Source organism: Artibeus jamaicensis, unplaced genomic scaffold, assembly GCF_021234435.1.
Source record: "Artibeus jamaicensis isolate MK-2021 breed Jamaican fruit bat unplaced genomic scaffold, CSHL_Jam_final scaffold_1964, whole genome shotgun sequence".
Classification (NCBI taxonomy): Eukaryota; Metazoa; Chordata; class Mammalia; order Chiroptera; family Phyllostomidae; genus Artibeus; species Artibeus jamaicensis.
In genome coordinates, this window is record NW_026522030.1 from 4,810,941 (window position 1) to 4,836,877 (window position 25,937).

A 25,937-nucleotide genomic window follows, 5' to 3' on the forward strand; every position below is an offset into this window, starting at 1 on the left:
TTATTTTCGTTGCCAACGCTGAGTCTGCTCTAATAGCAGAAAACAGGATGGAGACAGCGATTTGAGTTTTGACTCTTACTGACTAGATGCAGAGGCGTGGGGGCACTCGTTCGGGTTCCCGATCTATTGTGCTCTCCAGCTTTCGGGTTGGGCCCCAGCTATGACTTCTCACCGCAGGATGCGGAATTTGTCTCTCATAGTTAACACAGAACCGTTTACCTCTCACGGTGAGCGTAGAACATCCACGAGTCAAACAGGTTCTTGTCCAACATTACCACCTCGTGTTCTTTGCTGTTTGAAAGATTTTCAAAAGCTCAGTGTAAGACATGTTCCCAGTCGACGAGCTGCTTAGCGACAAGAAAGGGAAACTTAGTGATGACGCCCGTGTGGGAAATCGGCACTCGGGGCCTCTCGAAGGTTCACAGCGTATCCGATGACAGTAAAGGCTCTGACAAGTCCTGCAGCGATCAAACATTTGTTCCATAGATTCTAAAGTTCCCATGTTTTCCACATTTAACTTCCCTGAAATTATGATGTATGTTACTGTCAGTATTTTGACAAAGTTTAATTAGCAATCTTTTTTTTTTCATTTTTAGTGTTAGCCAAAATACTAGGGTTTCTTATAAGTTTTAGAGTGCTTCGGGTAGATACAATGTGCTGCATACGTTAGCCTGAAGTTCCTCGTGGAATTATGTTTCTTCTTTTTCCTTCCCTTTCCTTCCCTCTTTTCTAAAAGAATATCCTTGAATATATTACCTTCAAAATTGCTCTTCTAGAACCTCTTAAGTTTTCCCTGGCTTGGTGGCTCAGTTGGTCAGAGCATTGTCCTGATACACCAAAGTCGCAGGTTCGATCCCTGGTCAACATACATACAAGGAGCAACCAATGAATGCATGAATACGGGGAACAACAAATAGATGTTTCTCTTTGTGTCTCTCTCTGTCTCCCTTCCTTCCTCTCTCTTCCTCCCTCTTAAAAAATCAATAAATTAAAAAAATAAAAACAATAAATGATAGTGTACACAGCTGGCCAGCCATCTGTGATAGGCACACAGAGGGGGGAAAAAAGAAACTCTAAATTTTTCCCATGAGGGAGCCTTCAGACGGAGCCTTCTCTGAGAACAGGTTCACTGAACTGCATTCTGGGTCATGCTGGGGTCATCCCAAGGACCTTCATGAGAACGACTCCTGTGACATTGGTTAGTGGGTTCATATGGTAGCAGATCATAGCTGCTAGGACCCAGAGGGCCCTGGTCCTGATGCCCCCCCCGGGGTGGTGGGAATTTCTCAGAGGTGTCAGGACCAGTGAAGAATCCTCTGTTTCTCTCTTGCCTTGGTAGCAGGATTCTTAGATTCATCCCTGACATTGACCTAAGTCTATATGCTGTGCAATTTCTTGAGCTCTTTTTGCCTTTCACTTTTTTCTCTTCCTAATTTTTTCTAGGATCTCATTCCCCTCCTTGTTTAAAAATAGATAGTTTCTAATGCAGACATGTCAATAAATTATTGATTCCATAAAATATTGAGGAATGAATGAGTGACAGAACAAATACACGAATGAATAAATAAATACTCTGCTTTGGAGATGTGTACAAATACCATTCTCTGTAGGTCCCAGAGACCTACAGAGAATGTTTTTCAGTTCCCTCTTCTGAAAAACAAGCAGAGTGGAAGGAGTTATTTGTGCTGAAGTGGAACAGGCAGTGGATTTGGAGTAAGAAGATCCCAATCAAGACCCTGGCGTTTCTAAAATGTTCATGGGATCTTGGTCAAGGAATTTAAAATGCCAAGCTTTAGGGTCCTCAGGGGCAAGATTGAAATGAAAGTACCCATTTCGTGATGGTGCCATAAGGATTAAGTAAAAGATGCTCTTGACCAAGCACGAATGCAGTTGCATGGTATAGTCTCTCCAGTTCCATCTCGTCCCAGTATTCTCTGTACTGTAATGGGCTTGTTAGGGGTAACACATTCGTTGTCTTCAGCTAAAATGCCCAGTTTGTATCCTTGCACTTGTTTTGTTTTTTTGTGTGTGTGTTTTTTTTCCTTTTGGCATATGTATAAATACAGTTTCATGAAGATATTGGCAGGTTTCCCGTGAGCCAACACTCTTTAGAATTTCTGTAAGAAAATCTCCCAGACGACAGAGTGTTCTAAAGGAGCTCTATATTTATGTCTTTTGGTACAAAAATAAAATAAAAAAACCCAACAGCTACACAGGCCTTTGCATAAATCATCGTGTGCCCTAAGGTGGCTTGAGGGAGCAAGTTGCTCACGTTTCAAAACTGAGAGGAGCCTTAGCCTTTGTGAGTCCTTATTTTTTTCTCCCTGCACCTCTTAGGGTCTTACTAACTTCCCCAGGCTTTTCTTCACTCTCCCCCCTTCCTCTCCCGCTAAGCCAGAATCCTTTCCTACCCCCAGGCAAAGGAAAATCACCATGAACCTACAGTTGTAATAAGGCTAAAAGCACCCACACATCTCCCAAACACACTCATACTCCACACCCTGAGATATGAACTCCCAGGGGAAGTTCCTACCGCCACTGTTGACATGGCATAGCTCCATGGGCAAGCCCTGTAAATTCTCGGCACTTTAGTTTTCTTACCTGAAATTGGAAGTTGTACCTCTCTGTGAAGGTTATGCCTTAGTTTCCTAATGCCCCTGTGATAAATTACCACTAACTCTGTGGCTTGAAACTACACAGATTTATTATTTTACAGCTTTGGCAGTCAGAATGCCTAAAATCCAGGTATTGGCAAGACTTCAAGGCCAGAGACACAGTCTCTCTCTCTCCCTCTCAGTCCCCTCCCCCACTTCCTCCTTCCTGCTTCCTAGTTGCATCTAATTTTCTGACTCTAACACTCTTGTCTACCTCTTAAGCTCTTATAAGTCTCCTCATGATTACATTGAGCTCAGCAAGATAATTCAGGATAATCTTCCCATCTCAAAATTCTTAGTCATACCTACAAAACTCCTTTTGCCATGTAAAGTAACATATTCACAGGTTCTGGGGATTGGGATGTGGACAATTTCTTTGGACCATTATTCTATCTACCACAGGTTGTAATAAGGAGCAGATCAGGTCATGGACAAAAAATATATATATTTCACTGTGGAATCATGAATGCAGGGCTGAGGTTTGCATGTGTGTATATGTGTGTATATACGTATACATATGTATATGTGTATGTGCAGATACATATGTATATACACACTTACATGTAATAAGTATGTCTATAAATTTGTATGTATACACATGTATGACATTTTCAATGAATGGCACACAGAAGTTCCCAATTATGTAGTATGAATAAATTTTTTAAAAAAGAATAGTCAAAGAAGGGCGGCTCTGCAGACTTTAAGAAACCTAAATCTAGAGAGAATCTAGAATCACTTGAAATAAATTTACATTCCTTGGAAAGTATCAGTGGGCTAGTAGACCAGATAATAATCATAGATAATAATAGCAGAGTCATAATAATACTAGCCGTCCCAATAGCTGATGCATTCACTGGCTCCTACATGATAGACACTGTTTTATCCTTTAAGTTATCTCAAACTCTCACATCAGCTCTATGGTAGGGATTACTATCACTCCCATTTAATAGATTATGACACTGAGGCCTAGGGTAGTTTACAGATTTCATCAGGGTCATGTAGCTGGTAGGTAGTACAACCTCAGTTTAAGGTCAGGTTTAATTAGATTTAAAATATGAACTTGACACCTTGTGTCCTCCTTAAGTTAGGGGTATGAAATCTCAATAAGTTCATCAAAGTAGAAGTTGTACATGCCACATTCTCAGACTAGGATGCAATACTATCTAATATTAACAATATCTAGCTTGCAAGTGAATCTGTCTACTTGTGAATTACAAAAGGATAACCTTCTCAGTAATTCTTGGGTCAGGAAAAGCAGACTCAAATCACCATCTCTTGACAAAGGAGCAGGAGCTGGAAGGCTGCGTATCCAACTCACTATGTGGGTGAAGTTGTAGTCGGGAGCCCTATGGCGTTTATTGAGGAGCAAGAAAGATTGAAAATAAGCCAGTGAAGGCTTCACCTCGAGGGGCCAAAAAGGAATTTTAAAACAAAGTCAAAGACAGCCGTAGGAAGGAATTAATACAAATAAAGGCTGAGATAAATGAAATCGGAAAAAAAGTAAAAGGAGCCTCATCAATAAAATGAAAAAGCCTGTTCAAAGGAAAGAGAAACAGAGAACATAAATAAGTACATTAGAAACGAACTAGAGATGTAACCATAGAAGCACAAAAGATAAAACAGAATTAATGAGGACACTGTATACCACTCTATACTAATATATTGGAAAGTCTTGATAAAATGCAGTATTTTCTTAGAAAATATAAATTACCAAATTTGAGTCATGATGCTCTAGAAAATCTAACTAGACAAATAACATAAAATAAACTATAAGAGAGCTAAATAACTGCAATTGAAAAGAAGACATCAAGCCCAGGGGATTATAGGCAGACCCTACCAATGCATCAGAGAACAGGATAACCACAGTCTTACACAAAGTGACCCAGAGAAAGGAAGTAAAGAGAGTATTCTAATATATTCAGAATGCTCACATAATTCTGATACCCACGCTGGGCAAATGCATACTTATCCATCTAAAAAAATCTGTAGACATATTAAAACTGATGTGTTCCTCGTGTGGTAGGATGAAAAATCAATGTACAAAAATCAGTAATAGCTCTGCTCAATGTCAGCCATAACTCACTGGAAGATATAAGGGAAAATGTAAGAGAAAAACGGATCTTACTCTTGAAGTGGAAAAGACTGTAATAATGGAAGCTGTATGTTTTTCACACTATATTCCAAACATATTTAATTCTAACAGTGGTGCTATGTGGCGGGAACTTATTTATAGTGAACAAAGCAAGTACAGAGAGGGTAAGTGTTTTGTCCAAGGTCACACAGTCAATAAGTGAGAGAACCATGATCTGGACTCTGGTGGTCGGTCGTCTGCATCCAAAACACACGTTTGTCATCTCTAGAGCACAGTGCATCACATAAATACCTATGAAGGACCACTGCCCACAAGATACGTGCAAGATTTTTATGATCAGAAGTCAGTGCCTTTAGTAAAGGGTTTAAAGAAACTTTTTATAAATGGAGGTGCAAACTTTGTTTTCTGAATTATAAGACTCACAACTGTAAAGATGCCGTACCTGTCAGGATAAGAGAAGCTATAGTGTTCTAGCAAATGATCCTCCAAACTAGAAGCTTGTACACAAAGGTTAATGCATTGTCCATGCAAGGCCCACTGTGGTCAGGCAGGCTTCTTCCATCCTGCAGTGTGCATCTAGATCACCGAGTCTCCGAGCTGCTCATAGCAAGAGAAGAGAGGGCTTGAGAGACACACAGACTGTTTGAAAGGGCTGGGTCTGCCAGCGACTTGTACTGTTTCAGCACGGATTCCATCTTTCACAATCCTGTCACATGGTCCCTCCAGACCAACTGCAAGGGATGCTCAGAACCGGAGTCTACAGTGCATCCAGGAAGAGGACCCCACGTGGTGAAGCTCTCTGTCACTGGTGATTGTTAGCAGTGCCCAGCATGGAGTTGGCTCTCAATACATATTTCTTAAAGGAAAAAAAATTTAAACTGTCCCCCAATTTACTCTGCAAATGCAATGCAATACCACCCCAAAATCCACTATGGTTTTATATGGAACTTTACAAGCCCACTCTGAAATTTATCTGAAGGGAAAAATGAGTAAGAACAGTGAGAAAACTTTGAATAGAAAATTAGTGTTTGTGGTAGGGAGGAGATTTACTTTGCTATATCCAAACCATAATATATAAAGTTATAGCAATTGAACTACAGTAGAATTATTGCAGGAATATACAGATCATCCAATAGGGAAAACTCCAACCATGTATATACATGGTAGACATGGGGTATAGTATATGACAATATGGCATTTCAAATTAGTGAAAGGATGGACCCTTCAGATAATTATTATTTATTATAAAAATAAGTTAAAATAACCACTTCTACCATGCACAAAATTTAATTCCACAGATTAAATAACTAAAGATATAAAAATATATGCATTAGAAGAATGTACAGAAAGATGTTTCGTCACTTATAGTTTCCTAAGCATTGCACAAATTTCAGAAGCAATGAAGGACTGTGATAGGTTGTAAGATGTCAAAAGCAAGATTAAAATACAAATACCAACTGGAAGGAAATTTCAATATATATGGAAGGAAGAGGGTAACTTCACAAAATTTGCAAAACATGTATGAGCCAGTGAGGAAAAAGACAAGCTTTACAATAGAAAAAATGGTCAAAGCCTGTGGCAGGACAGTCTGCAGGAGGAGAAATGCACATGACTCTGGTGTGAAAAGATGATGAACCTATCAATAATCAGGGACATGCAAATCCACACACAAGTTAGTGAGTTATTTTCCTCCACCCCAAATTGGCCATAATGAACATGAAAAATGTAGGCAACGGGCTTCCTCATTCCTCAGTGACAGAACTGTAAACTTATGGAGTCTCTGCAGACAGTTGTGTTAGAAGATCTATCAACATTTTGAAATTCCTAAATCATTGACCCAGCAATTCCTCTTCTAAGAATCTCTTTTACAGAAATGCACACAAGTGCAGTGATATATGTACAAAGATCTTTATTATGGCACTGTTTGTGATAGCAAACAGCTATAAAGAACCAAAATGCCTATCAATAAAGATTAGCTAAAAGCATTATGGTACGTTTATACTGCGCAATGCCAAATAACCATTAAAAAGATAGATCTCTATGAATTCTGATTTGAAAAGTTCAAGAAATAGAATTATGTACAAATGCTTGTCTCACTATATATTCTGTCCAGAAAAAGTCCAACCATTGTTAACATAATGAGAATGGTTTCTGGGACATTGATGTAACCTGGCAGCCAAGGAGAATGGACTGGAAGGCACATGCATGAACAATGAGGATTTCACTGTATTAGTGAGTGGGGGTGGTAGAGTAGATGCTGTTGTGCGAGCATATGTACTGTGTGGCTGTCACATTCAAAATGACTAAGCAGGTACAGCAACAAATCTGCATCAAAGTCTGTGTTAAGCTTCAACATTCCTCCCTGGAAGCTATTCAGATGATTCAGAAAGCTGCAGCAGTGGACAACTGGTGATTGGCAGCTTCATCACGACAACACACCCCCTCATGCATCACGTCTGGTACAGGATTTTTTAGTGAAACATCAAATCACCCAGATGACTCAGCCTCCCTACAGTACAGATTTGGTGCCCTGCAACTTCTGGTTTTTCTCAAAACTAAAATCACCTTTGAAAGGGGAGAGATTTCAGACCATCGAAGAGATTCAGGAAAATATGACAGGGCAGCTGATGATGGTGATTGGGAGAACTGTGCCAAGTCCCAAGGTGCCAACTTTGATGGGGACTTAGGCATCACTGTGCTCTATACAATGCTTCTTGTATCTTGTATCTTCTTCAATAAATGTCTCTATTTCTTGTATCACATGGTTGGATATTTCCTGGACAGACCATTTTATCAATCTAATGTATTTATTGTGTATCTTTAAATACATTAATAAAGTTTTGGAAGAATACATAATAGTTAACCATAATGACCACTGGAACAGGAAGTTAGAATATATGTGGAGTGAGAAATGAAGAATTTCCACATTTTACTCTGTATACTTCAATAATACTTAATCATTTACAAAAAAAGTATAATTATTTGTGTGTGTGTGTGTGCATGTGTATGTGTGTAGATTGAGAGGCAGCTTCATTTAATAAACTATTTCTCATATTTGCTGGAAACCTAATGACGTAAATGGATGGATTCAGACTTCATCAACCACTTGTTGTATTCTTTGTATGTTTATATAACTCACTTAATCTGTACTGCAACTCTACTAAAGGAGAGTTACTATAATTTATCAAATGCAAAAGAAAGGAACATAGACTGGACCAGAGCACCAGGACAGGACTTCTTCCAAGAACTTTCCATTGCACTTTGGGCACAAGAGCATATAAACATTAGGAAAATAATGGCTGTGTCTGTGCAATAAACTGGGGGGTAGAGGAGAGCAAGAAAAGAGTGACAGCTTGCTTCATGTAGGAGGTGTTCCTGGCTTTTCATTGGAGTGATCCTGGGTCAAGTTTTCAGCTCTGCCTTTAGTTGGGTTTTATGTCTCTCCTACCACCTACTGGTTCTTGCAAACCAAGAAGAATTTTTACCCAAACCTTGTTACAGAGCCTCTTCCTGCCTTCATGTGAGTGCCTGAGACTCTTTGGACTCAGATTCAGTAGATCTTTGTTCCACCTCATGGAAGAAAGGCAAATAAAAGACTCCCTGCTTTCTACTGCCTCCAACCAGAACAGACTGGCCAGGGTCATATCTTGTGAACAGAAACAGCTGGATTTGGAGAAACAAGAGTAGAAAAAGATGCCTTGGTTGTTACACAGACCTGAATGCCAGCTTTGCCATTTATGGTGTGACATGCTTTATTTCTTGGCTCTTCATTCTGCTTCTGTGTAAAGCAGGAATGAGCAGAGCTGAGATCTTTTTTTATAGTTAAAAAATAGATATGCAAAGTATCCAGTGGATGTTATATGCTCAATAAATAGAAACACCGCCATTGTCACCATTACTGCAGTTATTTTGTTAAATGCCTTGCAATTTCTAACTGTTTTTGCTACCAATGTATCATGGGACCTCTGCGAGGGGCTCCCCATCTGCCACATATGAGAATAAGTCTATCAAGACTTGATCTGCTTGGGGAGGAAAGGTGGCTGATATCTCAAAGGAGAAGGGCCTTGAGCCTGTTCCTCATTAGGGTTTTATTGGGTTTCATTTGCATAGAAATACAGGGCACATACTCAAAGCTCAATCATTGTCAGGCAGTAAGGATCAAACATTAGATAGATAACATTCAAAGAACTCTGAGGGCTTATTCTGAGTCAGGGTCAGATAGCTAAAGGGCCACAAAACTTTGGAGAGACCCTTAACACTTAATTTGAGAGTATTAGCAAAGCAGGTTTCACAGGATTTTATGCATTTTTTCTTAGGCCTGATCACCCAGGGGAACCCGCCCTTTCTAGCACAGAGCTGCACCCACCTCCAGCATTGTTTCAGGCTTAAGTCAGTTGGGGAATGTGTGCAGCCAAGAGACTAAAAGACTTTTTACAGATAGAAGGAGGACTCAGGCTATGTTAAAGCCAAGGGTGAGGGTCCATTACCCCCTTTTTCTATACTCCCTCAAGTCCTTTCCTGATGGCCCCTTCTCACCATGCCTGTCTTAGTTCATCCCTCCCTTGAGGAATCTTACCCATTATTGGCTAACTGGTCATGCACTGGGAGCCAAGCAGGGTGAAATAAAGGGGGCAGAGGTGGAGCCCCTGCTGGGGATGATAAGCTTTGTCTCCTTAGTGGCTTATGGTCCCAAGGTCTTTTGATTCAGCCTTAGCCATGAGGGTTACAGCTTCTGAAACCAGACAGGGCAGTTCCCAAGAGGCCTTCTGGTACCCTAGTAAATTAAGGTAAAATAGGAGTGTCTATCCCATTTCACAGGTGAGGGATGAGATTGAAGAAGGTAAATGACTTACTGGGGGTCAGATAGGTCCAAAGGAACAAAGGTGATGTTTATACAGATCTCTCCAGTTGTGTAGCTCTTATCTTATTTATGTGCAGCCTATCCCTAATGCCTAGCAAAGGACCATGGACAAGTGGACACTCAAGGAATTCCAGTTTCTGGGTTGATTTTTCAGGGGCTGATTTTTCTGCTTCCTACTTTCTACCCATGCCTCTGTGAGAGATTTTTTTTCCCCACTAAAAACCTCAAAATTGCAAGTATTGTTTCTGCATCCCATTCAGCTGCTTGTTTGGTCCACCGAGGAGCCCATCCTACCTCAAAGGGCCCGTCTACTGTCAGGCTTGGGTAGTTCCAGGCTTGGGTAGTTACAGACCAGCAGAGGCTGCTAACGTAGCTAATTGAACAGAAACAGTGGCAGCTGCTTGCACACTGTCAGTGGTCCTGGAAGGATCGCCTCGGAGCTATAAGCACAATAAAAACCTTGTTTTTGCAATTGTCTTCAGCCTTCGTCGACAGATTCACTGGGAATAGATTCTGGTTTGAGAAACTAGTTGATAATTCCCAGTGAATTGGTCTGTCATGCTTTTTAAAGTCTGTGTATTTCATGGAAAACAGTTTTTAAATTTGCTTTGTGCAGGGATGTGCACTCTGGTTTTCCCCTCAACTCCGCCAAAATGTCACAAATGACTTTCCTCGAATTTACCAATTTACAGGATTAATGTGCTTTTCTCAAGACACCTGTGCCCTAGATCGACTCCAGCCAGAATAGCTATCTCCCTTTCTAAAGTCTGACCTGTTTTGCAGGCAAAGGAGGCCTTGGTTTTAGGTCACCTCCAGTGGGGACACGCAGCATACGGAGCTAACTCTCCGCTCTGTTTTATCACGCAGTTGTGTGGAGGAGTACAAGCTGGCTCCTGATGGAAAATCCTGCCTAATGCTCTCAGATGTCTGCGAGGGCCCCAAGTGCCTCAAACCTGACTCCAAGTTCAACGACACCCTCTTTGGAGAGATGCTACATGGTTACAACAACCGGACCCAGCATGTGAACCAAGGCCAGGTCTTCCAGATGACCTTTAGGTATGGGGCAGACACTTGCACTTCACTGGTTGAGTTACTGACCCAAAATATGGGTGGGGGAGGAGGCATGGGCCCCATTGGATAGAGTCCTCTTATACTGGCAAGCATCTCCCACAATCGCTGATGCCTACCCATGAGGTAGTAGAAGTTAGAACAATTCACTCCATGAGGTTTCTTTTCTACCAACCTAGCCCTTATTTATCCCATTTTTCTAACTCTGTTCACATATTTTAAATTTAATACTAAATTATCCTGTAAGTACAGTTAATGGATTTAAAAAAAAATTAATCTTTCAGTCTATTACAAAAGAGGTGTCCTATGTAGACTATTCAAGCAGTTCAAAAATAAACACATTTAACAAAGTGGAAAATAAAATTATCCTCACCCATAAATACACAGAATTAACATTTTCTTGAACATTCTTAAAACACCCCTCTCTCCCCACACATTCTGCATGCACACATGCACACCAAATCTCAGTAAAGCTGTTTAGATATTGCTTTTTTCCCCCCTCAACAATATGTCAAGGACCTGTCTCCCTGTTAACAAATGCAGAGGCATATAAGACATTACAAGATGAGACTAGTCTCTTATGAGAGCAGATAGAACAGGCACTGGGTTGGCCAAATCATATGAAGATTAGACAGGCAGTCCAATGGCAAAAGGCTTTCTGGGAAAGTTGAAGAAGCTGGAGCTGTTCTATCTGGAGGAGAAAGACCTTGGGCGGGATGTATTCATGCCTCAGAATCTGAAGAGCCATAATGTGGTAAAGTGAGAATTGTTCCATGTATAAGAAGTTACTATCTTTTTAAAAACAAAATGATACTTTTAGACAGTTTTGCATGAATATATGACAGGATATTATTGTAAAGCAGGGTTCTCCCCACCATTTGAGGTTATATCAACAGAAATCAGAACTAATAGGAAACATAACAGTAATCACCATCCTTATTCCATCATCTAATTATTAATAGTGGTAATTGTAGTAGGGGTAGTAATACTAGGTACTATTTGTTAAGACTTACTATATATCAGGCTTCATAATAATAATAATAACAAGAATAATAATAGCCAGTAACATTTCTTCAGCACAGGCTGAGAGCATTCTAAGCACGTGTAATCCATTATTTTATGTAATCCTCAAAATGGTCTTAGGAAGCAGGGGCTATTATTATTCCCTTCATACAGATAAGAAATGGAAATGTTAAGTGGCATTCCCAAATCCCCCTTCCAGGAAGTGAGGAGGCCAGGAGAATGCCATTTAAACTTCATTAGTAAAACCCTTTGAGGCACCATGACCTTCATTTTACAACAGAAAAGTTAACACCAGCAAGGTAAAGTGATTTTCTCAAGGTCACCATCTACTGAGAGAGATGCAAGTCTTGCTGACGCCAAAGGCTTGCTCTTGTCCTCTAATTCAACACACTTCATTATCTCCTATTTCAGAGAACTGGAATGGAACTGTGAATTCCCTAAAATTATTCACCTATGTAGCTATCCCATGCTCTTTGAGTATCTCCTATGTACCAGGTACCATGCTGGTTACTTGAGGGGGTGGGGATATAATGGAAAATGAGAGGAAAATGACCCCGTACCCTGACCCTGGGGTGCTAGGTATTTTGTGTGTGTGTGTGTGTGTGTGTGTGTGTGCGTGTACGTGTGTATGTATGTATGTGTGATCATGATCTTCTGCATTCAGTTAATTTGTGGTAGGTAGGTAAGATGAAGTTAAGATTTGGATTTCAGGAAAGCATTTAACAGCAAGATCTAATTTAGTGTAGAGAGTAGAGAGAGCACATCTGTTGGACTAGAGAACAATAATGCTTTGGAGTCTACTTTGCAGATGAAGTAGTTATTCAACTAACACCTGGAAGATGCGTGGGAGTTAGCCTTGGAAAAGACTCCAAGCAGAGACAGATATTCTAAGAAAGAAAAATCAAATTGGTTGACTTGAGGTCTGGTGAGTTTACAGCTGAGCAAATGAGGGAAGCAAGGTAGGAGGTGAAGCCCAAGCAGTAAACAGTGGCCAATCGTGGGAGTCTTGCAGGCCTAGTCTTTATTCTCATGGCAAACTGCAGGACTCTTAAACAGTTAAGGGAGGAGAGCATGCCAGGATTGCACTGTATTTTTCAGCGTCGCAGTGGCTGTGGCTGCTTGGGAAGGAGACTGTGGAGAGGGCGGGGTGGAAAAGAGTGAAATGGAGTGTCAGTTAGATGTCTGTTGTTGAAGCCACATGAGACTGTTGGTGACTTCAGGCAGGATGCTGGGAATACTATTGAAGGTGAAAAGGAATATTGGCAGATAGTTGTGAGTTATAATGGACAAGGTCCAGTGAGCAGTTGCAGGCAAAAGGGTAAGGTTGAAGAAGGAATCAAGGGTGATAGAGTGATTGGCAGCCACACAGCAATTTAGTGGCAGAGTTGAGCCCTCCAATTTCCAGCAAATTGCTTTGTACTACTCAGATGCTCCAGCAGAGGTAGAATGCTACCTTATTGGAAAAACTCTCGGAGAAATTTAAGGACAATCTGGATGAACTATTCAATACGGACATTGTAAAATAATAGTTTTCCACAGTATTTTAAAAATAAAACCTCTGGCACTGTCTTGAGTATCATGATGGATAGAATAATGCTGTGTGGGACCCAAAAGAAAAAAATTAAAGAAATTGTCCCTTGTCTTTGAGAAAGGAATTTATAAGCTTGCAGATAACACATGGTATTGAAAAAACCGCCTGAAAATTTAATTTACAATGTGGTGTTCCAAGGAATGCCAGTGGTTTCCAGAGAGTTCCCATGCGAAGCCTTTCAAAAGTAATTATAAGGAATAATTTGTGGTTGCATATAAATTTTTGGATTCTTTGTTCCAGTTCTGTGGAAAACGCCATTGGTATTTTGATAGGAATTATCTTGAATCAGTAGATTGCTTTGGTGGTATGGACATTTTCATGATACTGATTCTTCTTATCTGTGGCCATGTCAGTTGCTTTCCTCAGTGTCTTAGAACTTTTTTTTCTTTTTTAAAATATATTTTATTGATTACGCCATTATAGTTGTCCTCCTACCCCCCTTCATTCCCCTCCACCCTGCATACCCCCTCCCATCATCCCCCCCCTTCAGTTTATGTCCAGGTGTCATAAATTCTTTACCTTCTACATTTCCCATACTGTTCTTGCCCCCCATCTATTTTCTACCTACCGTCTATGCTACTTATTCTCTATACCTTCTCCCCCCTTCTCCTCCTCCCACTTCCCTGTTGCTAACCCTCCATGTGATCTCCATTTCTATGGTTCCACTCCTGATCTAGCTGTCCTCTTAGTTTGCTTTTGTTTTAGGTGTGGTTGTTAGTAACTGTGAGTTTGCTGTCCTTTCACTGTTCATATTTTTATCTTCTTTTTCTTAGATAAGTCTCTTTAACATTTCATATAATAAGGACTTAGTGATGACAAACTCCTTGAACTTGACCTTATCTGAGAAGCACTTTATCTGCCCTTCCATTCTAAAAGAAAACTTTGCTGAATAGAGCAATCTTGGATATAGGTCTTTGGATTTCATGACTTGGAATACTTCTTTTCAGCCCCTTTTTTCCTGCAAGGTGTCTTTTGGGAAATCAGCTGACACAGATCTTTTACCTCCTTGGTTAAATGTTGTCATAGGTATTTTATATTTTCGGTGCAATTGTAAATGGGATTGTTTCTTTTATTTCTTTTCCTGATAGTTCACTATAGGGGTATAAAAATGCAACCAATTCCCTGATAAAGGGCTTCTCAGAGGATGAGACCTGTGAACTAGAGTTTGAAGACAGAGAAGAGCCACAGGGGCATTTTTCTGTCCAGGAAGGAAGCCACAGAACCCCAGACATACAGATATGCAGGAGTCGAGAAAACAGATCTCCAGACGGATTTGGCTCCAAATTCTGGTCCCACACATGACAAGCAGAGTCTTCCTGCCTCCTCTTTAAAAAGGGATGTTTTATCAGATGCTAGGCCCAGTGTATGTTTTATATACGCTGTTTTGTTTGATTTTTCGCAGCAACTTCCAGAGTGGCTACATGTAATAAATGATCAAAAGCACTAGCTCTCATTCTCTGTGGGAAGATTAGCTTGGTCCAGAAGGAGGATCCACATTGGGTTGTGAGATGCTAGATTGCAAAGGGGCTTCATGCAATCCAAGGATCTCATTTTATATGTGAAGGGACTTGGTGAAGGCCACAGAGCATGTCATTGCAGAGCAAGCCCAGGATCGCAGATCTCCTGATGGCCCAGAGTGTGTGCCCTCCCACTACCAACACACTGCTCAGTAACAGGGAGCTTGGCTCCTTCAGGCTGGCCTGCGAGTCTCCAGGCTCAGACAGAATGTTATCCCCCCCAGGAGTTTTTATTCAGCCTCAAACTCTCTGTTCACTGTTCCCAACCATTCAATTTTAGGTTGTCTCTGTGAGTAGACAGGGTCTGCGTCTGCCCTGATTTGCTCATGGAGGGGAGTAGAGTAGAGAGATCACACTTTCTCTTTGGCAACAGCCTCAAGATTTAGAGAACTTCCCAGGCTACCATTATATTAGAGTAGCCCCTTTCTCTTAAGCTCTGCCATTCTTGGCTTCAGTTAAATGTTCTTTGCAATTATTTCCATCTCTAAACCAGGTCACTTCCTGGAGCCACATGCTAAGGCAGTTGACCTCCACCATGCAGCTTCTGATGAGTCTACTTTGATCTCTTTTAAGTCTTCCTTCATGAGCCCCAGACAGGGCATGGGGGAGTGGGGAGGGTTGGGGGTCTCTGAGGCTACTTTATCTTCTAAGTTCCAGAAATTAGTTCTACAAAGTTTTCAGCATCAAGGCAGTTCTCATTTCTCCCCTTCCTTTCCTCCTTTCTCTCCCTTCCCCAAGTAATCTCCAGTCCAGCCCTTCGGAGTAGCTGGCAGGCACCCCACCAGCTGGCCTGCCATATGCCTTATTTCCTGACTACTTTCTGGCTCGGGATTTCAAACTTTCCAGCAGCTAAAGAGTCTCCTGTGTGACAGCTACAACTCTGCTTTGTTCTCCCTGCCCCTGCCCAGATCCCCACACCCAGCAACTGCTGGGAGAAGACTGGTCTGCATTCTCGTGTCCTCGCTTGAATCTCCAAAAGAGCAACCTGGATTTCTGCTTCTCAAAAAGTCTTACATTCCAAGTTTCCAAACTGGGCAAGCACTGAAAGCTTAACTAGTTCAGAACTAACTCCTGTGGTACAGATGGAGAAACTGAGGCCCAGGAAAGAATATAACTTGTCCAATGGTCATCGTGATTTGGGGCTCCTCAGAGCACCAAAACTCAATTTAAAAGGTAGTGTTTGTGACTCCTTAACCAGTTTTCTGGTTTCAGGTTGTGTCATAAGGGATGCATATATATAACTTCTAAATACCTGTTAGTTGCATGTGGTGAAAAGAGCTACCTGGTTTATTCCTGCTGTTATCAGAGAGGGAAAACCAAGTGCCATGGAAAGATGTCAGATTGCTCACTGAGGAGGGATCTGAGCAGACACACCCCCCAGAAGCAAGATTCTGCAATGATTCCTTCCTGGCCACCTCAACAGGTTGACCCATGCAGGCTGCAGCCTGTCTCTGGAGATGAGCAAGCGCGTAGAGATGTTTAGAACCCTACCGAGTCCAGTACTTACCAGCCAGCCACCATGCATGAAGATGAAGGGTAGCACTCACTAAGAGACACAGAAAGGTCAAGGCAGGGTGAGAGTGATAAAGGAAGCAGTCAGAGAGACAACCCAGAGACCTGGAGAGAGAGACCGAGTAGAGGAGGCATTTGGTAAGAGCCTGAGTGACAGGAGGAGAGAAGGACAAGCACAGAAAGAATTAAAGCCGTGTAGAGTGGGGACAGGGTTAAAGAGATGACGGGACAGATGAGGAAAGGTTTGGAAAGGAATGAAAGAAAGGAGGGTTCAAGGAGAGACCTGCAATGATAGAGAAAAAAGACCCACTGTTCGTACTAAAGTCACAAGGGAATTTATCTTCAGGAGGGAATGAGGGTTATTTTAAGAGGCTGGCTGGTGCCAGGAGAGAGCCCTGGATTAGGAATCAAGTTCAGCTGGAGATGAATGGACATCAAAGCCTTTAGTAAACTGTTGGCTTCTGTGGAAATGTGAAGAGTCAAAGACCACAGTTCTGAATTGCCTCTGAGCCCAGTAAGTGATATTCGGCTTTGCGGCCACTAATCCATTTTGCTGCCCCGTGTTGTTCTGAGTGATGATGCAGGGTCACTATCAGAATCCCCTCCCCTGAGCTGTAGATCAGTGAGGGAATTGGCAGGGTGTTGGTGTGAGATAAACTCATCAAAGTCTGGTAGTATTTGATTTTTAAAATTTATTTGATTTTTACTTCCTCCCTTCCCCATCTTCATCCATCCTACCTCATTCCCATAAGAAAGAAAGGTCAACTTTGGTTATAGATTGCCTGGATTTAGATAAACATCAGGCAAGAACTATTATTGAGCCTGGAGTCTCAGAAATTGCAGCAAGATGTTGCTTGGGAATAGGGGCTGAACAAATTAGAATGGTAGATCTTGCGAAAGCCCTATCAAAAATAAGGCAGTTCTGCCTGCAGCTGATATTTGCTCAAGAGTCTTCAAGAATGACCTACAGAAAGCAAAGGGAGCTCATGAAAGATTTGCTAGGACGACACTTTTCAATCCAGTCTGCTCCTCAGATATGCATATTGAACAGCATAAGCAGACAGTTTGGGGTAAGAAGTGTGATTTCAGGTGGAGGCACCACCCACCCACACCTGGCAAAGGGCTCTCTTTAAGGATTTAAGGAAGGTTGGCTTTTGCTAGTGACACCACCTGTTCCCTAGCTGCAGATCCCGAGTCCCATCTTATTAAGTGGCCTCCAAAGCTTTGGGTTTTCTTCTAGTGGCTCCTTGGGAGATAGTTGTACTTGCTGCTTCTGGATTCTATTTTTTCTCCTCCCTTCTGTCTCTTCCCTCCCCCCGCTTAACCGTGTGTACAATTTTTTATATGCCAGATCCTCTACCCCATACTTTATTTTCTCATTTAATCTTTCCAATGCCTATTGCAAAGTAGCCCATAACAATTTGGCTTTACAAAAAAAAAAAACAAAGAAAGAAAATAGATGTAGCAACCAGAATGTGTTAGATTGTGCCTTATAACAGACCAATTCAAAACCCTGATGGCTTCCCGGGCAAGGGCATATGTGTTACTCAGACCACACCCCCCACACATTATGGTATTTGGGAATCCAGGCACACAGAAGAGTCAGCCTCATGTGCTTTCATGGACTCTGTAATAATGGGAAAGAAACTTGGCTCTCCTCACTTCCCCATTGAGATGACATTCTGCTTGCAGTTCATTGGTCAAATCCAGTCTCATAGTCACTGTCCCCCTCAAAAGGTTGATCAGGGACATGCAAATCTATCATGTGTTGAGAAGCAGAGACCCAGAAATGTGTAGGACATCAATACCATTTACTAAACGCTGCTGGCCCATAGGACTAATAACGAAGCCCATTTAGCAGGATGCCTGTCAGGCTCCCAGCATCCTCCAGCTTCACATGACCACTTCTGAAAACTGTAATACTTCCTGTTCTCTTTTTGTCAATTTCCTCACTTAGTTCCCAAATAATCATAGACTTTAAGATGGAAGAACCTTGGGGAATATTTTACAGAGGGCACCCCAACCCATCTTGCAGATGAGATGCCTGAGGCTCACAATGTTTATGTAAATTACCTAAAATCATATAGCTAGTAAATAAGCCAGGATTCCACCCCCCCTAGTATGTTGGGTTGTACTAGCTATCTCCACACTGTAGGCTTAAAGATATAGGATCCAACTTTTACACTCTACAAATGGTAATGTCAAGGCCAAGGCTCATAAACTATTAACGGCAGAGCCAGACCTAGAAACTGTTTTTCTGAACTCTCAGGCCTGGGTTTTTTGCAGTATACCATGGTCTTATTATAACAAGGGAAAGCAAAGGAGGCTGGTGGTGGAGAGATTGCTAATTAATAGTGGCATTAGCTTTCAATTTCCAAGACTATTCCCAAGCCACTCATATGCTAGCTCTTGGCAAAATCCTCAACTTGCCACCTGGAGCCACAGCTATATGCTACCTTTTAGGGGGACTGTTGGTGAGATGTTAGAAGTGGACTGAGGACAGTAGTTGGAGGCCAGATCACAGGAGTTAAGGGGCAGTTCCCCCTGGGTTCTGACTCAGGCTGGCTGCAGAAGAACCTTTCTTCTGTGTCTCCCTTTCTCCAGGTTTCCTGGCACCTTATGTGGGAGTCAGGCCCCATGTGTCTGGTGTACCAGAGGCCCTGGAGTCAGAAAACTGAGTTTCTACTCCTGTCCTGCCACTTGCTTCTCTGTTGCCCTTGGCCATTCTCTCCTTCTGGTTTCTGTTGCCTTTTCTTTAAATTAAGGTTCAGGCAGAACTTACACAAAGACTGAGAACACAGCACTCTTTTCTTCTCTTTCTTCTCAAAGCCCATGGCCAGGGGCTTCACGACCAAGCCTTTCCTACTCTGCCGACCTTGTGGGGCTGCACCAAGATGTAGCAGTGATTTTTTTCCCCAGCTTAGGACACCAGGAAAGTGCTTTTCACTGGATTCCCTGGAGCCTCACAGTACCCAGCAAGGTAGGGATATCCTGGCCTTCTGTCTAAGGTTCCCGGCATTAGAGTTGGAGTCCTAGTTTGCTACTTGTCAACTCTGTGACCTTAGGCATGTTAGTTCATTAACTAAATTAAGAAGAGTGACCATAATCCCCGATTGCTGGTGGTGCTATGATGATTAAGTGAAACTGACACCTGCCCATCCCTGCTTTCTGCAGACAGGAAGGACCCGGGTGCCCTAGGAGCCTGCTGCATCCATCACTTAGAAAGAACCTGAGGCAAAGGCCACCCCCATGTGCATGATTCTGCAGAAACTTGACCCCTTTCACGGCTGGGACCCAACTCAGGGTATTAGGGTGTAGCCATTAGAAGTAATAGGGTCCAAGTTACACATCAGTCATTTCCCAGCTATGTGTGTGGCTTTGGACAAATCTCTTAAGCTCTCTCAACCTCAAGACCCCCCAATGGTGAAAATGGGTTTCACCTCAAAATATCTTCAGAAGTATGTGGTGAAGATTTAACAGACTAATAAGCCAAGGTCCTAGACACAGTAGGCTCTCAGCAAATACTGTTTTCCTTTCCTTCAATTGTACCTCCCCATCCCTACCCCATTTCCAGAAGTATACAGTAGATGAAGACTTCGTTGTCGTTGTATTCCCCCAAAACTCACCTCTGGACTGGAGCCGTGGTCATCCTCACCACTTCCTCCAACCAGAGCATGTTTTGGTGCATACAGGGCTTTGGTGAAATGCCCAGGGTAGGAACAGAAACACAGCCCTTTGCGCTCTGTGGGTCTGTCAGGGTATACAGCTCAGTCATCGGGTAGAATGGACAGCAGCCTTGGGTCACCTCTGTGTGGGATGTTTATCCAGCCTTTGGAAAGACATGATCTTGCTGATCGATGTGTTGGATCACCTGTGTCCTAGAGGGGATCCTCTTTGTTCGGTCTGAATGGCCCACAGTGAAATGCATCTAACTAGAAAGGTGGGACTTAGATGCCTGTGTGCCCTGCGTGGTACATGATAATGGGCCTGGGCCCAGATACACAAGTTCCAGAAGTGTGTTCATCTCCTACCTCCGGGACAGTATTTACCATATATGTTAGAAGTGGCACATCTAAACTGGCAGAATGATGGTTGATCAGTAAGCCCCACTGGTCTGTCTGCACATGAGTCTTGCCCACCAACTCCCTCTCCTGATTTCCTTTCTTTCTCATCAACTCATCACACCCTCTGGGCATTTCTCAATATCCTTATACAAGATTGATAGTGCAAAACTATTTTTTCTCTATCTTTCAAAGCTGGTCTTTGAGGAGTATGGAGATAGATTTCTCCCATGACACAAGTGAACAAAGCAGGTTGACTGTAATACTTTTTACATGAGAAAATTGAAGTTTAGAGAGGTGAGGTGTGGTACCCAATGTCATACATCAGTGAAGTGATGGAGCCAGGACTCAAGGTCTTCCCTCTTCCCCACCCTACAGCCTCTACACCGTGTGGGCATATGCACATGCATATAGTCTCCAACCATGTGGTTGGTCCTCAAAGTGCAGGGGAGCAAGAAACAGCTATCATCATTCTACACGAAAATCTTATCAAAGGGTAGGGATTTTCCACATCTATTTATAGCCAGAACTGGATACACATGACACAATAGTGCTTCTCAAACTCTCAAGTGCATACAGATCTCTCTCTAAGGGATCCTGCTGAAATACAAGATATGGTTCAGTGGGTTGTGGGTAAGGCCTGAGACTCTGCATTCCAAATGAACTCCTGGGTCTGAACATCTTTGAACAGTAAGGTGCTAACCTGAACTTGATGCTAGATGTTAGCCTATGTTATGCCCAACACTGAAGAAGGATTATTGCTCCTCCATTTGCCTGTTTGAAAGCAGGAAACAAATCCTGAGGCCAATGGCAGTGGAGGGTGGTGGAGTCCCAAAGGAGTCTCCCTCCACAGTGACCAAGTACAGAGACTGTGTTTTTGATTTGCATGCAGTGGCCAAGGCAGACAGTGCTGGCTTGCAATCAGAGTGCATAGGGTAGAGCACTAGTCCATAACAGCACAATTTATTGTCACATTTACCATTTGTTCTGCTCACTGATGGTACAGGGACGCTCTGAGCATCAGTGCCAGTGCGGAAGGCACTTGTCCTGATGGCACTGTCCCGAAGCCATGGTTGGGTGCCCAGGTCACTTCTTCAAGTGCCTGCAGCTCTTTTCCAGCCATGGCTTGGTGTGGCCGAAGGTACTTTCCAGTGGAGAGCTTGACTGCAGTCTGCTTCGGGTCAGAGGTGAAGACAGACTCCCAGGAAGGTAGGAGAATGTCCATTTAGGAGTAGGCATTGGCCTGGTGAACTTCATCATTGTAAGAGCTGAGATAAAACTTTCATACTGTCCATACACATTAGTTTAATTGAGGATAAAAAAGAAAATCATAAAATGAAGACCTAGTGAAAGATGCCTTCTATTTTGGGGTGCATGGGGAGCAGGGTATTGCATTGCGATCCATGGTTAAAGAAGACCTCTCTAGCTGTGACTGGTGTGGCTCAGTGGATTGAGTGCCCACCTGTGAACCCAAAGGTCACTGGTTCAATTCTCAGTCAGGGCACATGTGTGGGTTGCAGGTCAGGGAACCTGACAGTGGGGGGGGGGGGAATGAAAGGCAACTACACATGGATGTTTCTCTCCCTGTCTTTCTCCCTCCTTTCCACTCTCTCTGAAAAGAAATTTTAAAAAAGACCTCTCTAATCTTTTTCGCTAATTATAGTAAGAGAAGAGAGAAAAATAGCCATTTCAGTTTTTACAGTTTTATTCTCAATGTTCACATCTCTGAATATACCAAACATGGTCATTTTATGAGGAGAGGAAATTATACATAGTATATTCAGAATGTTCTCCAACTAACCTAAAAAGGTGTCTCTAATCTGCCAGCAATGGTAAAACAACAAAAGCAACCAGGTCCATTTTGCTTCCCCTCCTACTCCTCCCTTTTTCCTCTTTTTGTTTCTAGTTTTCTGGCTTCAAAATCCCTGACTAGACTCTGTTCTTTTTCAAGGAGTGGGAAGCCCATCTGAATCACTGAGGCATCTGAAGCAGAGATAATTTTTAAAGAGCCACAATTTCACTGTGCTCACATGCGGGCCGTAACTCAGGCTGGTCTAAGAGCTCAGAAGGAAAAGTCCAATGGGGAAAAGTCCTAGGGAACAGATAAGGATAGATTGTAATTAGCACAGTGATTGTAATTAGCAGAGCAATTGTAATTAGCACAGCAATTGTTTGGTCATAACATGTGCTTCCAAAGTGACTCCAGGCAGTTTGTTCTTCTAAGTAACTTCTGCCTTTCCTGGTGGTCTTGTTTACACTGCTAATGTACTTATGTGCTTAGCAATCTCTTTTATAAATAAACACTCCAAAGATACAAGCCAGCCCAACCCCTGGCCAAGCATTAGGAACCTTAATTAATGGAGGCCACAACACTGAAATTTTACTCTATTTGCATTATGCTAAGGCAACGCTGGTATATTACTCTCTGAAGAAAGCATAGCACCTCAGGAGTCATGTGCTACTGTTACTGTTGTTTTAATTACAGGAGGGAGTGGGATGATGCCCAAGGACAGCACTTAAGGTCAGAAGGTCTAGTCCTGGCTGTTACCACTGGTTCTCATTTAACACACTTTTTTTCAGTGCTTGTGCTATACTAAGTATTGGAGATGAAGATGAAGGAGATAGTCAAGCTTCTTGCCCCCATAGAGGAGGGCCACTGGCCCAGACGTGGTGTAGGTGAGAGTCAGGGGAAAACCCTGAAAGAGATGCTGGCTGACTCCTAGAGGGTATGATTTATAGTGAGCTAAGTCGGAGAGGGCTCCGGGCAAGTAAGAGCACAGAGCATCTGCAAACCTGAGCATCCAGGGAGATCATGAGCTTGCAGAGATGAACCATGGCAAAGGATGTGCATGCAATCAGAAGCCTTACTTAAGTACCACAGTAGCGGGACCATTTACGGTTCTATGACTTGACACAGTCTTAAACCTTTCTAAGCCCAGTTTGCTCACCACTAAATCAGAGAACATTATAATTCTAATCCTAGAGGAGAATTATCTTGGGCAGGGAGAGGTGATGAGAAAACCAGGTTAAAATGCTTTGTAAAGTGTAAAGACATGCGCAAATGTTAGTGACATTTTTCTAACCTGAATCTGAGGTTGTGTGAGTTACCACTTCGTTCGAATCGTTCTCCTGGAGTGTGCCTCCTGGCGCACTTGAGATCATGTGGGTGCAGACTCATTGGCATTACTTTCTTTGTATTCCTCCCAGAGAAATGAAAAAGTGTGTCTGTTCTAAGATCCCATTAATCAGCCCACACATGTGTATCAAGAAAATTAATTTTTAGGGAAATATTTCCATTTCAGGGAGATGCTCTGAATAGAAATATACTTAGTAACAATTCTGATGAAAGCTGTGATCATGGTTATTGGATATGAATTAATACAGAAAGCTGCAAGGGCAGTGGCTGGGTTTTATGTATCATCACTGCTGAATAATTACTATTAATGATAATCCAGTGGAACACCTCAAAGGTGGCTCTTAAGGGTCCAGCATGAGCATTTATTTTTATGCCTCCTAAGATCCTCAGAGGAGCCCATTAAGTGTGCAATTAATTAGCAGGCACAAGTTAAGAGCTGAAGCTGCAGGCATTTTGGGTAGCCCAGTCCTGTTTAATTCAGTATACCCTGAACCACTTTGGAAGAACCTTAACCCTCAAATCAGCCATCCAACTCTCTGTGTTCTGTGAGGGCCCTGGTGCTGGCTATGACCTTGAAGCTGTTTTAATTTGTTTTGAATGCTTTCTAGAGTGCAAGGAAAGAAATAGGATACAGGGCTTAGTCTTCTTTGCCAACTCATAGTTCAGAGAACGGAGTTACACCAAGAGGTGCCCCTTCAAGTTTCTGTTCATTTCAAACCACATCAAAGGAGTTAGGGAGGATCCAGCCATGGGGATATACAAGCCCAGAGGCCCTACAGGCATGTTGAAGCTGTATTTGAAAAGGAGGTGGAAACCTAGCTTGACATCAAACTGCATTGCAACTACATTGTCTTTCAACCTTGTAATTCAGCCAATAAATATACATTGAGTATTTACTACGTGCTAGGTTCTGGAGATGCAAGCTGAACAAGACTCATCTAGTCAAACACTGGTATAAAGTGGAAAAGAATATATACTTTTGGGGGGTACTATCTAAGTCTGTTTGATCGCAATAGCCCAATTGCAGTGGCCTCGAATAAAGTCAGTGATCCAGAATACCTTAGTTTTTACTGAGTGTTCTTTTATTCTCTTTTCTGATCCAGGATCTTACCTAGTGCTATGAGTATCAAAGCAAAAAAGTGCACCAGACAAGGTCAAACAGGCAAGGAAGACTTTATTCAAGGCTATTGCAATGGGGGGAGAGAGGTCTGAGCTCAATTCCGTTGAAACAAAGGGCAGAAGAGTTTTCAGGGCTGCCCTGAGCACATGGAAAAGTACTGTAGGGCTGGCCAAAGGGGCATGCCCTGTGCACGGGCAGTTGCTCTGGAATTTGCAAATGCATTTTTCTGCTGTCCTTGATGATTATATTCCAGAGCGGAGGCTCCCAGGTCCTTGAAAAAGACACTGCTGGATGGTAATACTGGCAAGAGGCTTCTTAAAAGATTTACCTGTTAAAGGGGCAGAGGAAGAATTTGCAGTGCTCCCAGACAAGGAAGGTCAGGGTCCCAGAGTCAGGATTCAAAGCTTGTCTGAAGTTTGGTCAAGGAGGAACATGTGAGGCTGGCTTGGCCACTGCCTTACCTTTCTTTGCCTGTCTCTTTGGGCTCCTCTTGGTTGTGACAATTTGGTGGGTTTATTGTTTTGTAGATATTGAATTCACAAAATTCAAAACCAAAAAAGAATATAAAATACATCCACTGAGGAAAGTTAATTTTTTCCCTGTTTCCTTCCACCCTTTTCTCCTGGCCTCCATCCACTTTTATTAGTTTCTTAGGTAGCTTTCCACTGGTGGTTTGGTGTTTGTTTGTGTGGAGGTGACTTCTTTTGGGAGTCCCCCTGGTGCCACGAACATGAGTGAGTGAATAATGACCAAGACAAAATGAGATCTGTTTGGGGAGGAGGAGTGGGCTGTGGCCAGTTTCTCAGGGGAGACAAAGGCCAGCAGTGGCCAGTTTCTCTGAGGAGAAAAAGGCCCCTAGCGCCCTCCTCCAAAGCCTTTTATTGGGTTGGAATACACAGGAATACAAGGGAGGCAAGGATTAAACAGTAGATAACATTTCAAAGAGATCTGAGGGCTTCAGAGTCTGAGTCAATGTCTGTCAGGAAGAGGGTTGCAGAAACTTTGGGAGACATACTCATTTCCTCTCGGACCCTTATCATATGAATGAAAGCACTCTTAGCAGAGCAGATTTCACAGGTTTATCAGCAAGTCTTTGTGGTACCAGATTTTCCCCCAGGGCATGCTCTGGCCAGGCAAGGAGCTGCACCTCTCCCCATCAGGTATTCAGGCTTAAGGGGATTAGAGCCAGAAAGTGCTTCTCCCAGAGAAGGTGGGGACTCGGTCTTTGACAAAGCTGGGGGGTGAGAGTCCATTGTTCTTTGTTGCAGCCCCCTGAGTCCTTCTATGAAGGCCTCCCTGGTG

The 25,937-nt window shown here is 42.6% G+C and overlaps 1 protein-coding gene across 2 annotated transcripts in view; it reads left to right on the plus strand.

Moving 5' to 3' along the window:
• ASTN2 (astrotactin 2) overlaps positions 1 to 25,937 on the plus strand; it is an 817,144-nt gene that overhangs the window by 503,274 nt on the left and 287,933 nt on the right. For both annotated transcript variants that reach the window (XM_037154714.2, XM_037154715.2), the window contains exon 13: positions 10,475 to 10,663. In XM_037154714.2, the coding sequence (XP_037010609.2) occupies positions 10,475 to 10,663 (189 nt within the window). The remainder of the gene's footprint in view (positions 1 to 10,474; positions 10,664 to 25,937) is intronic.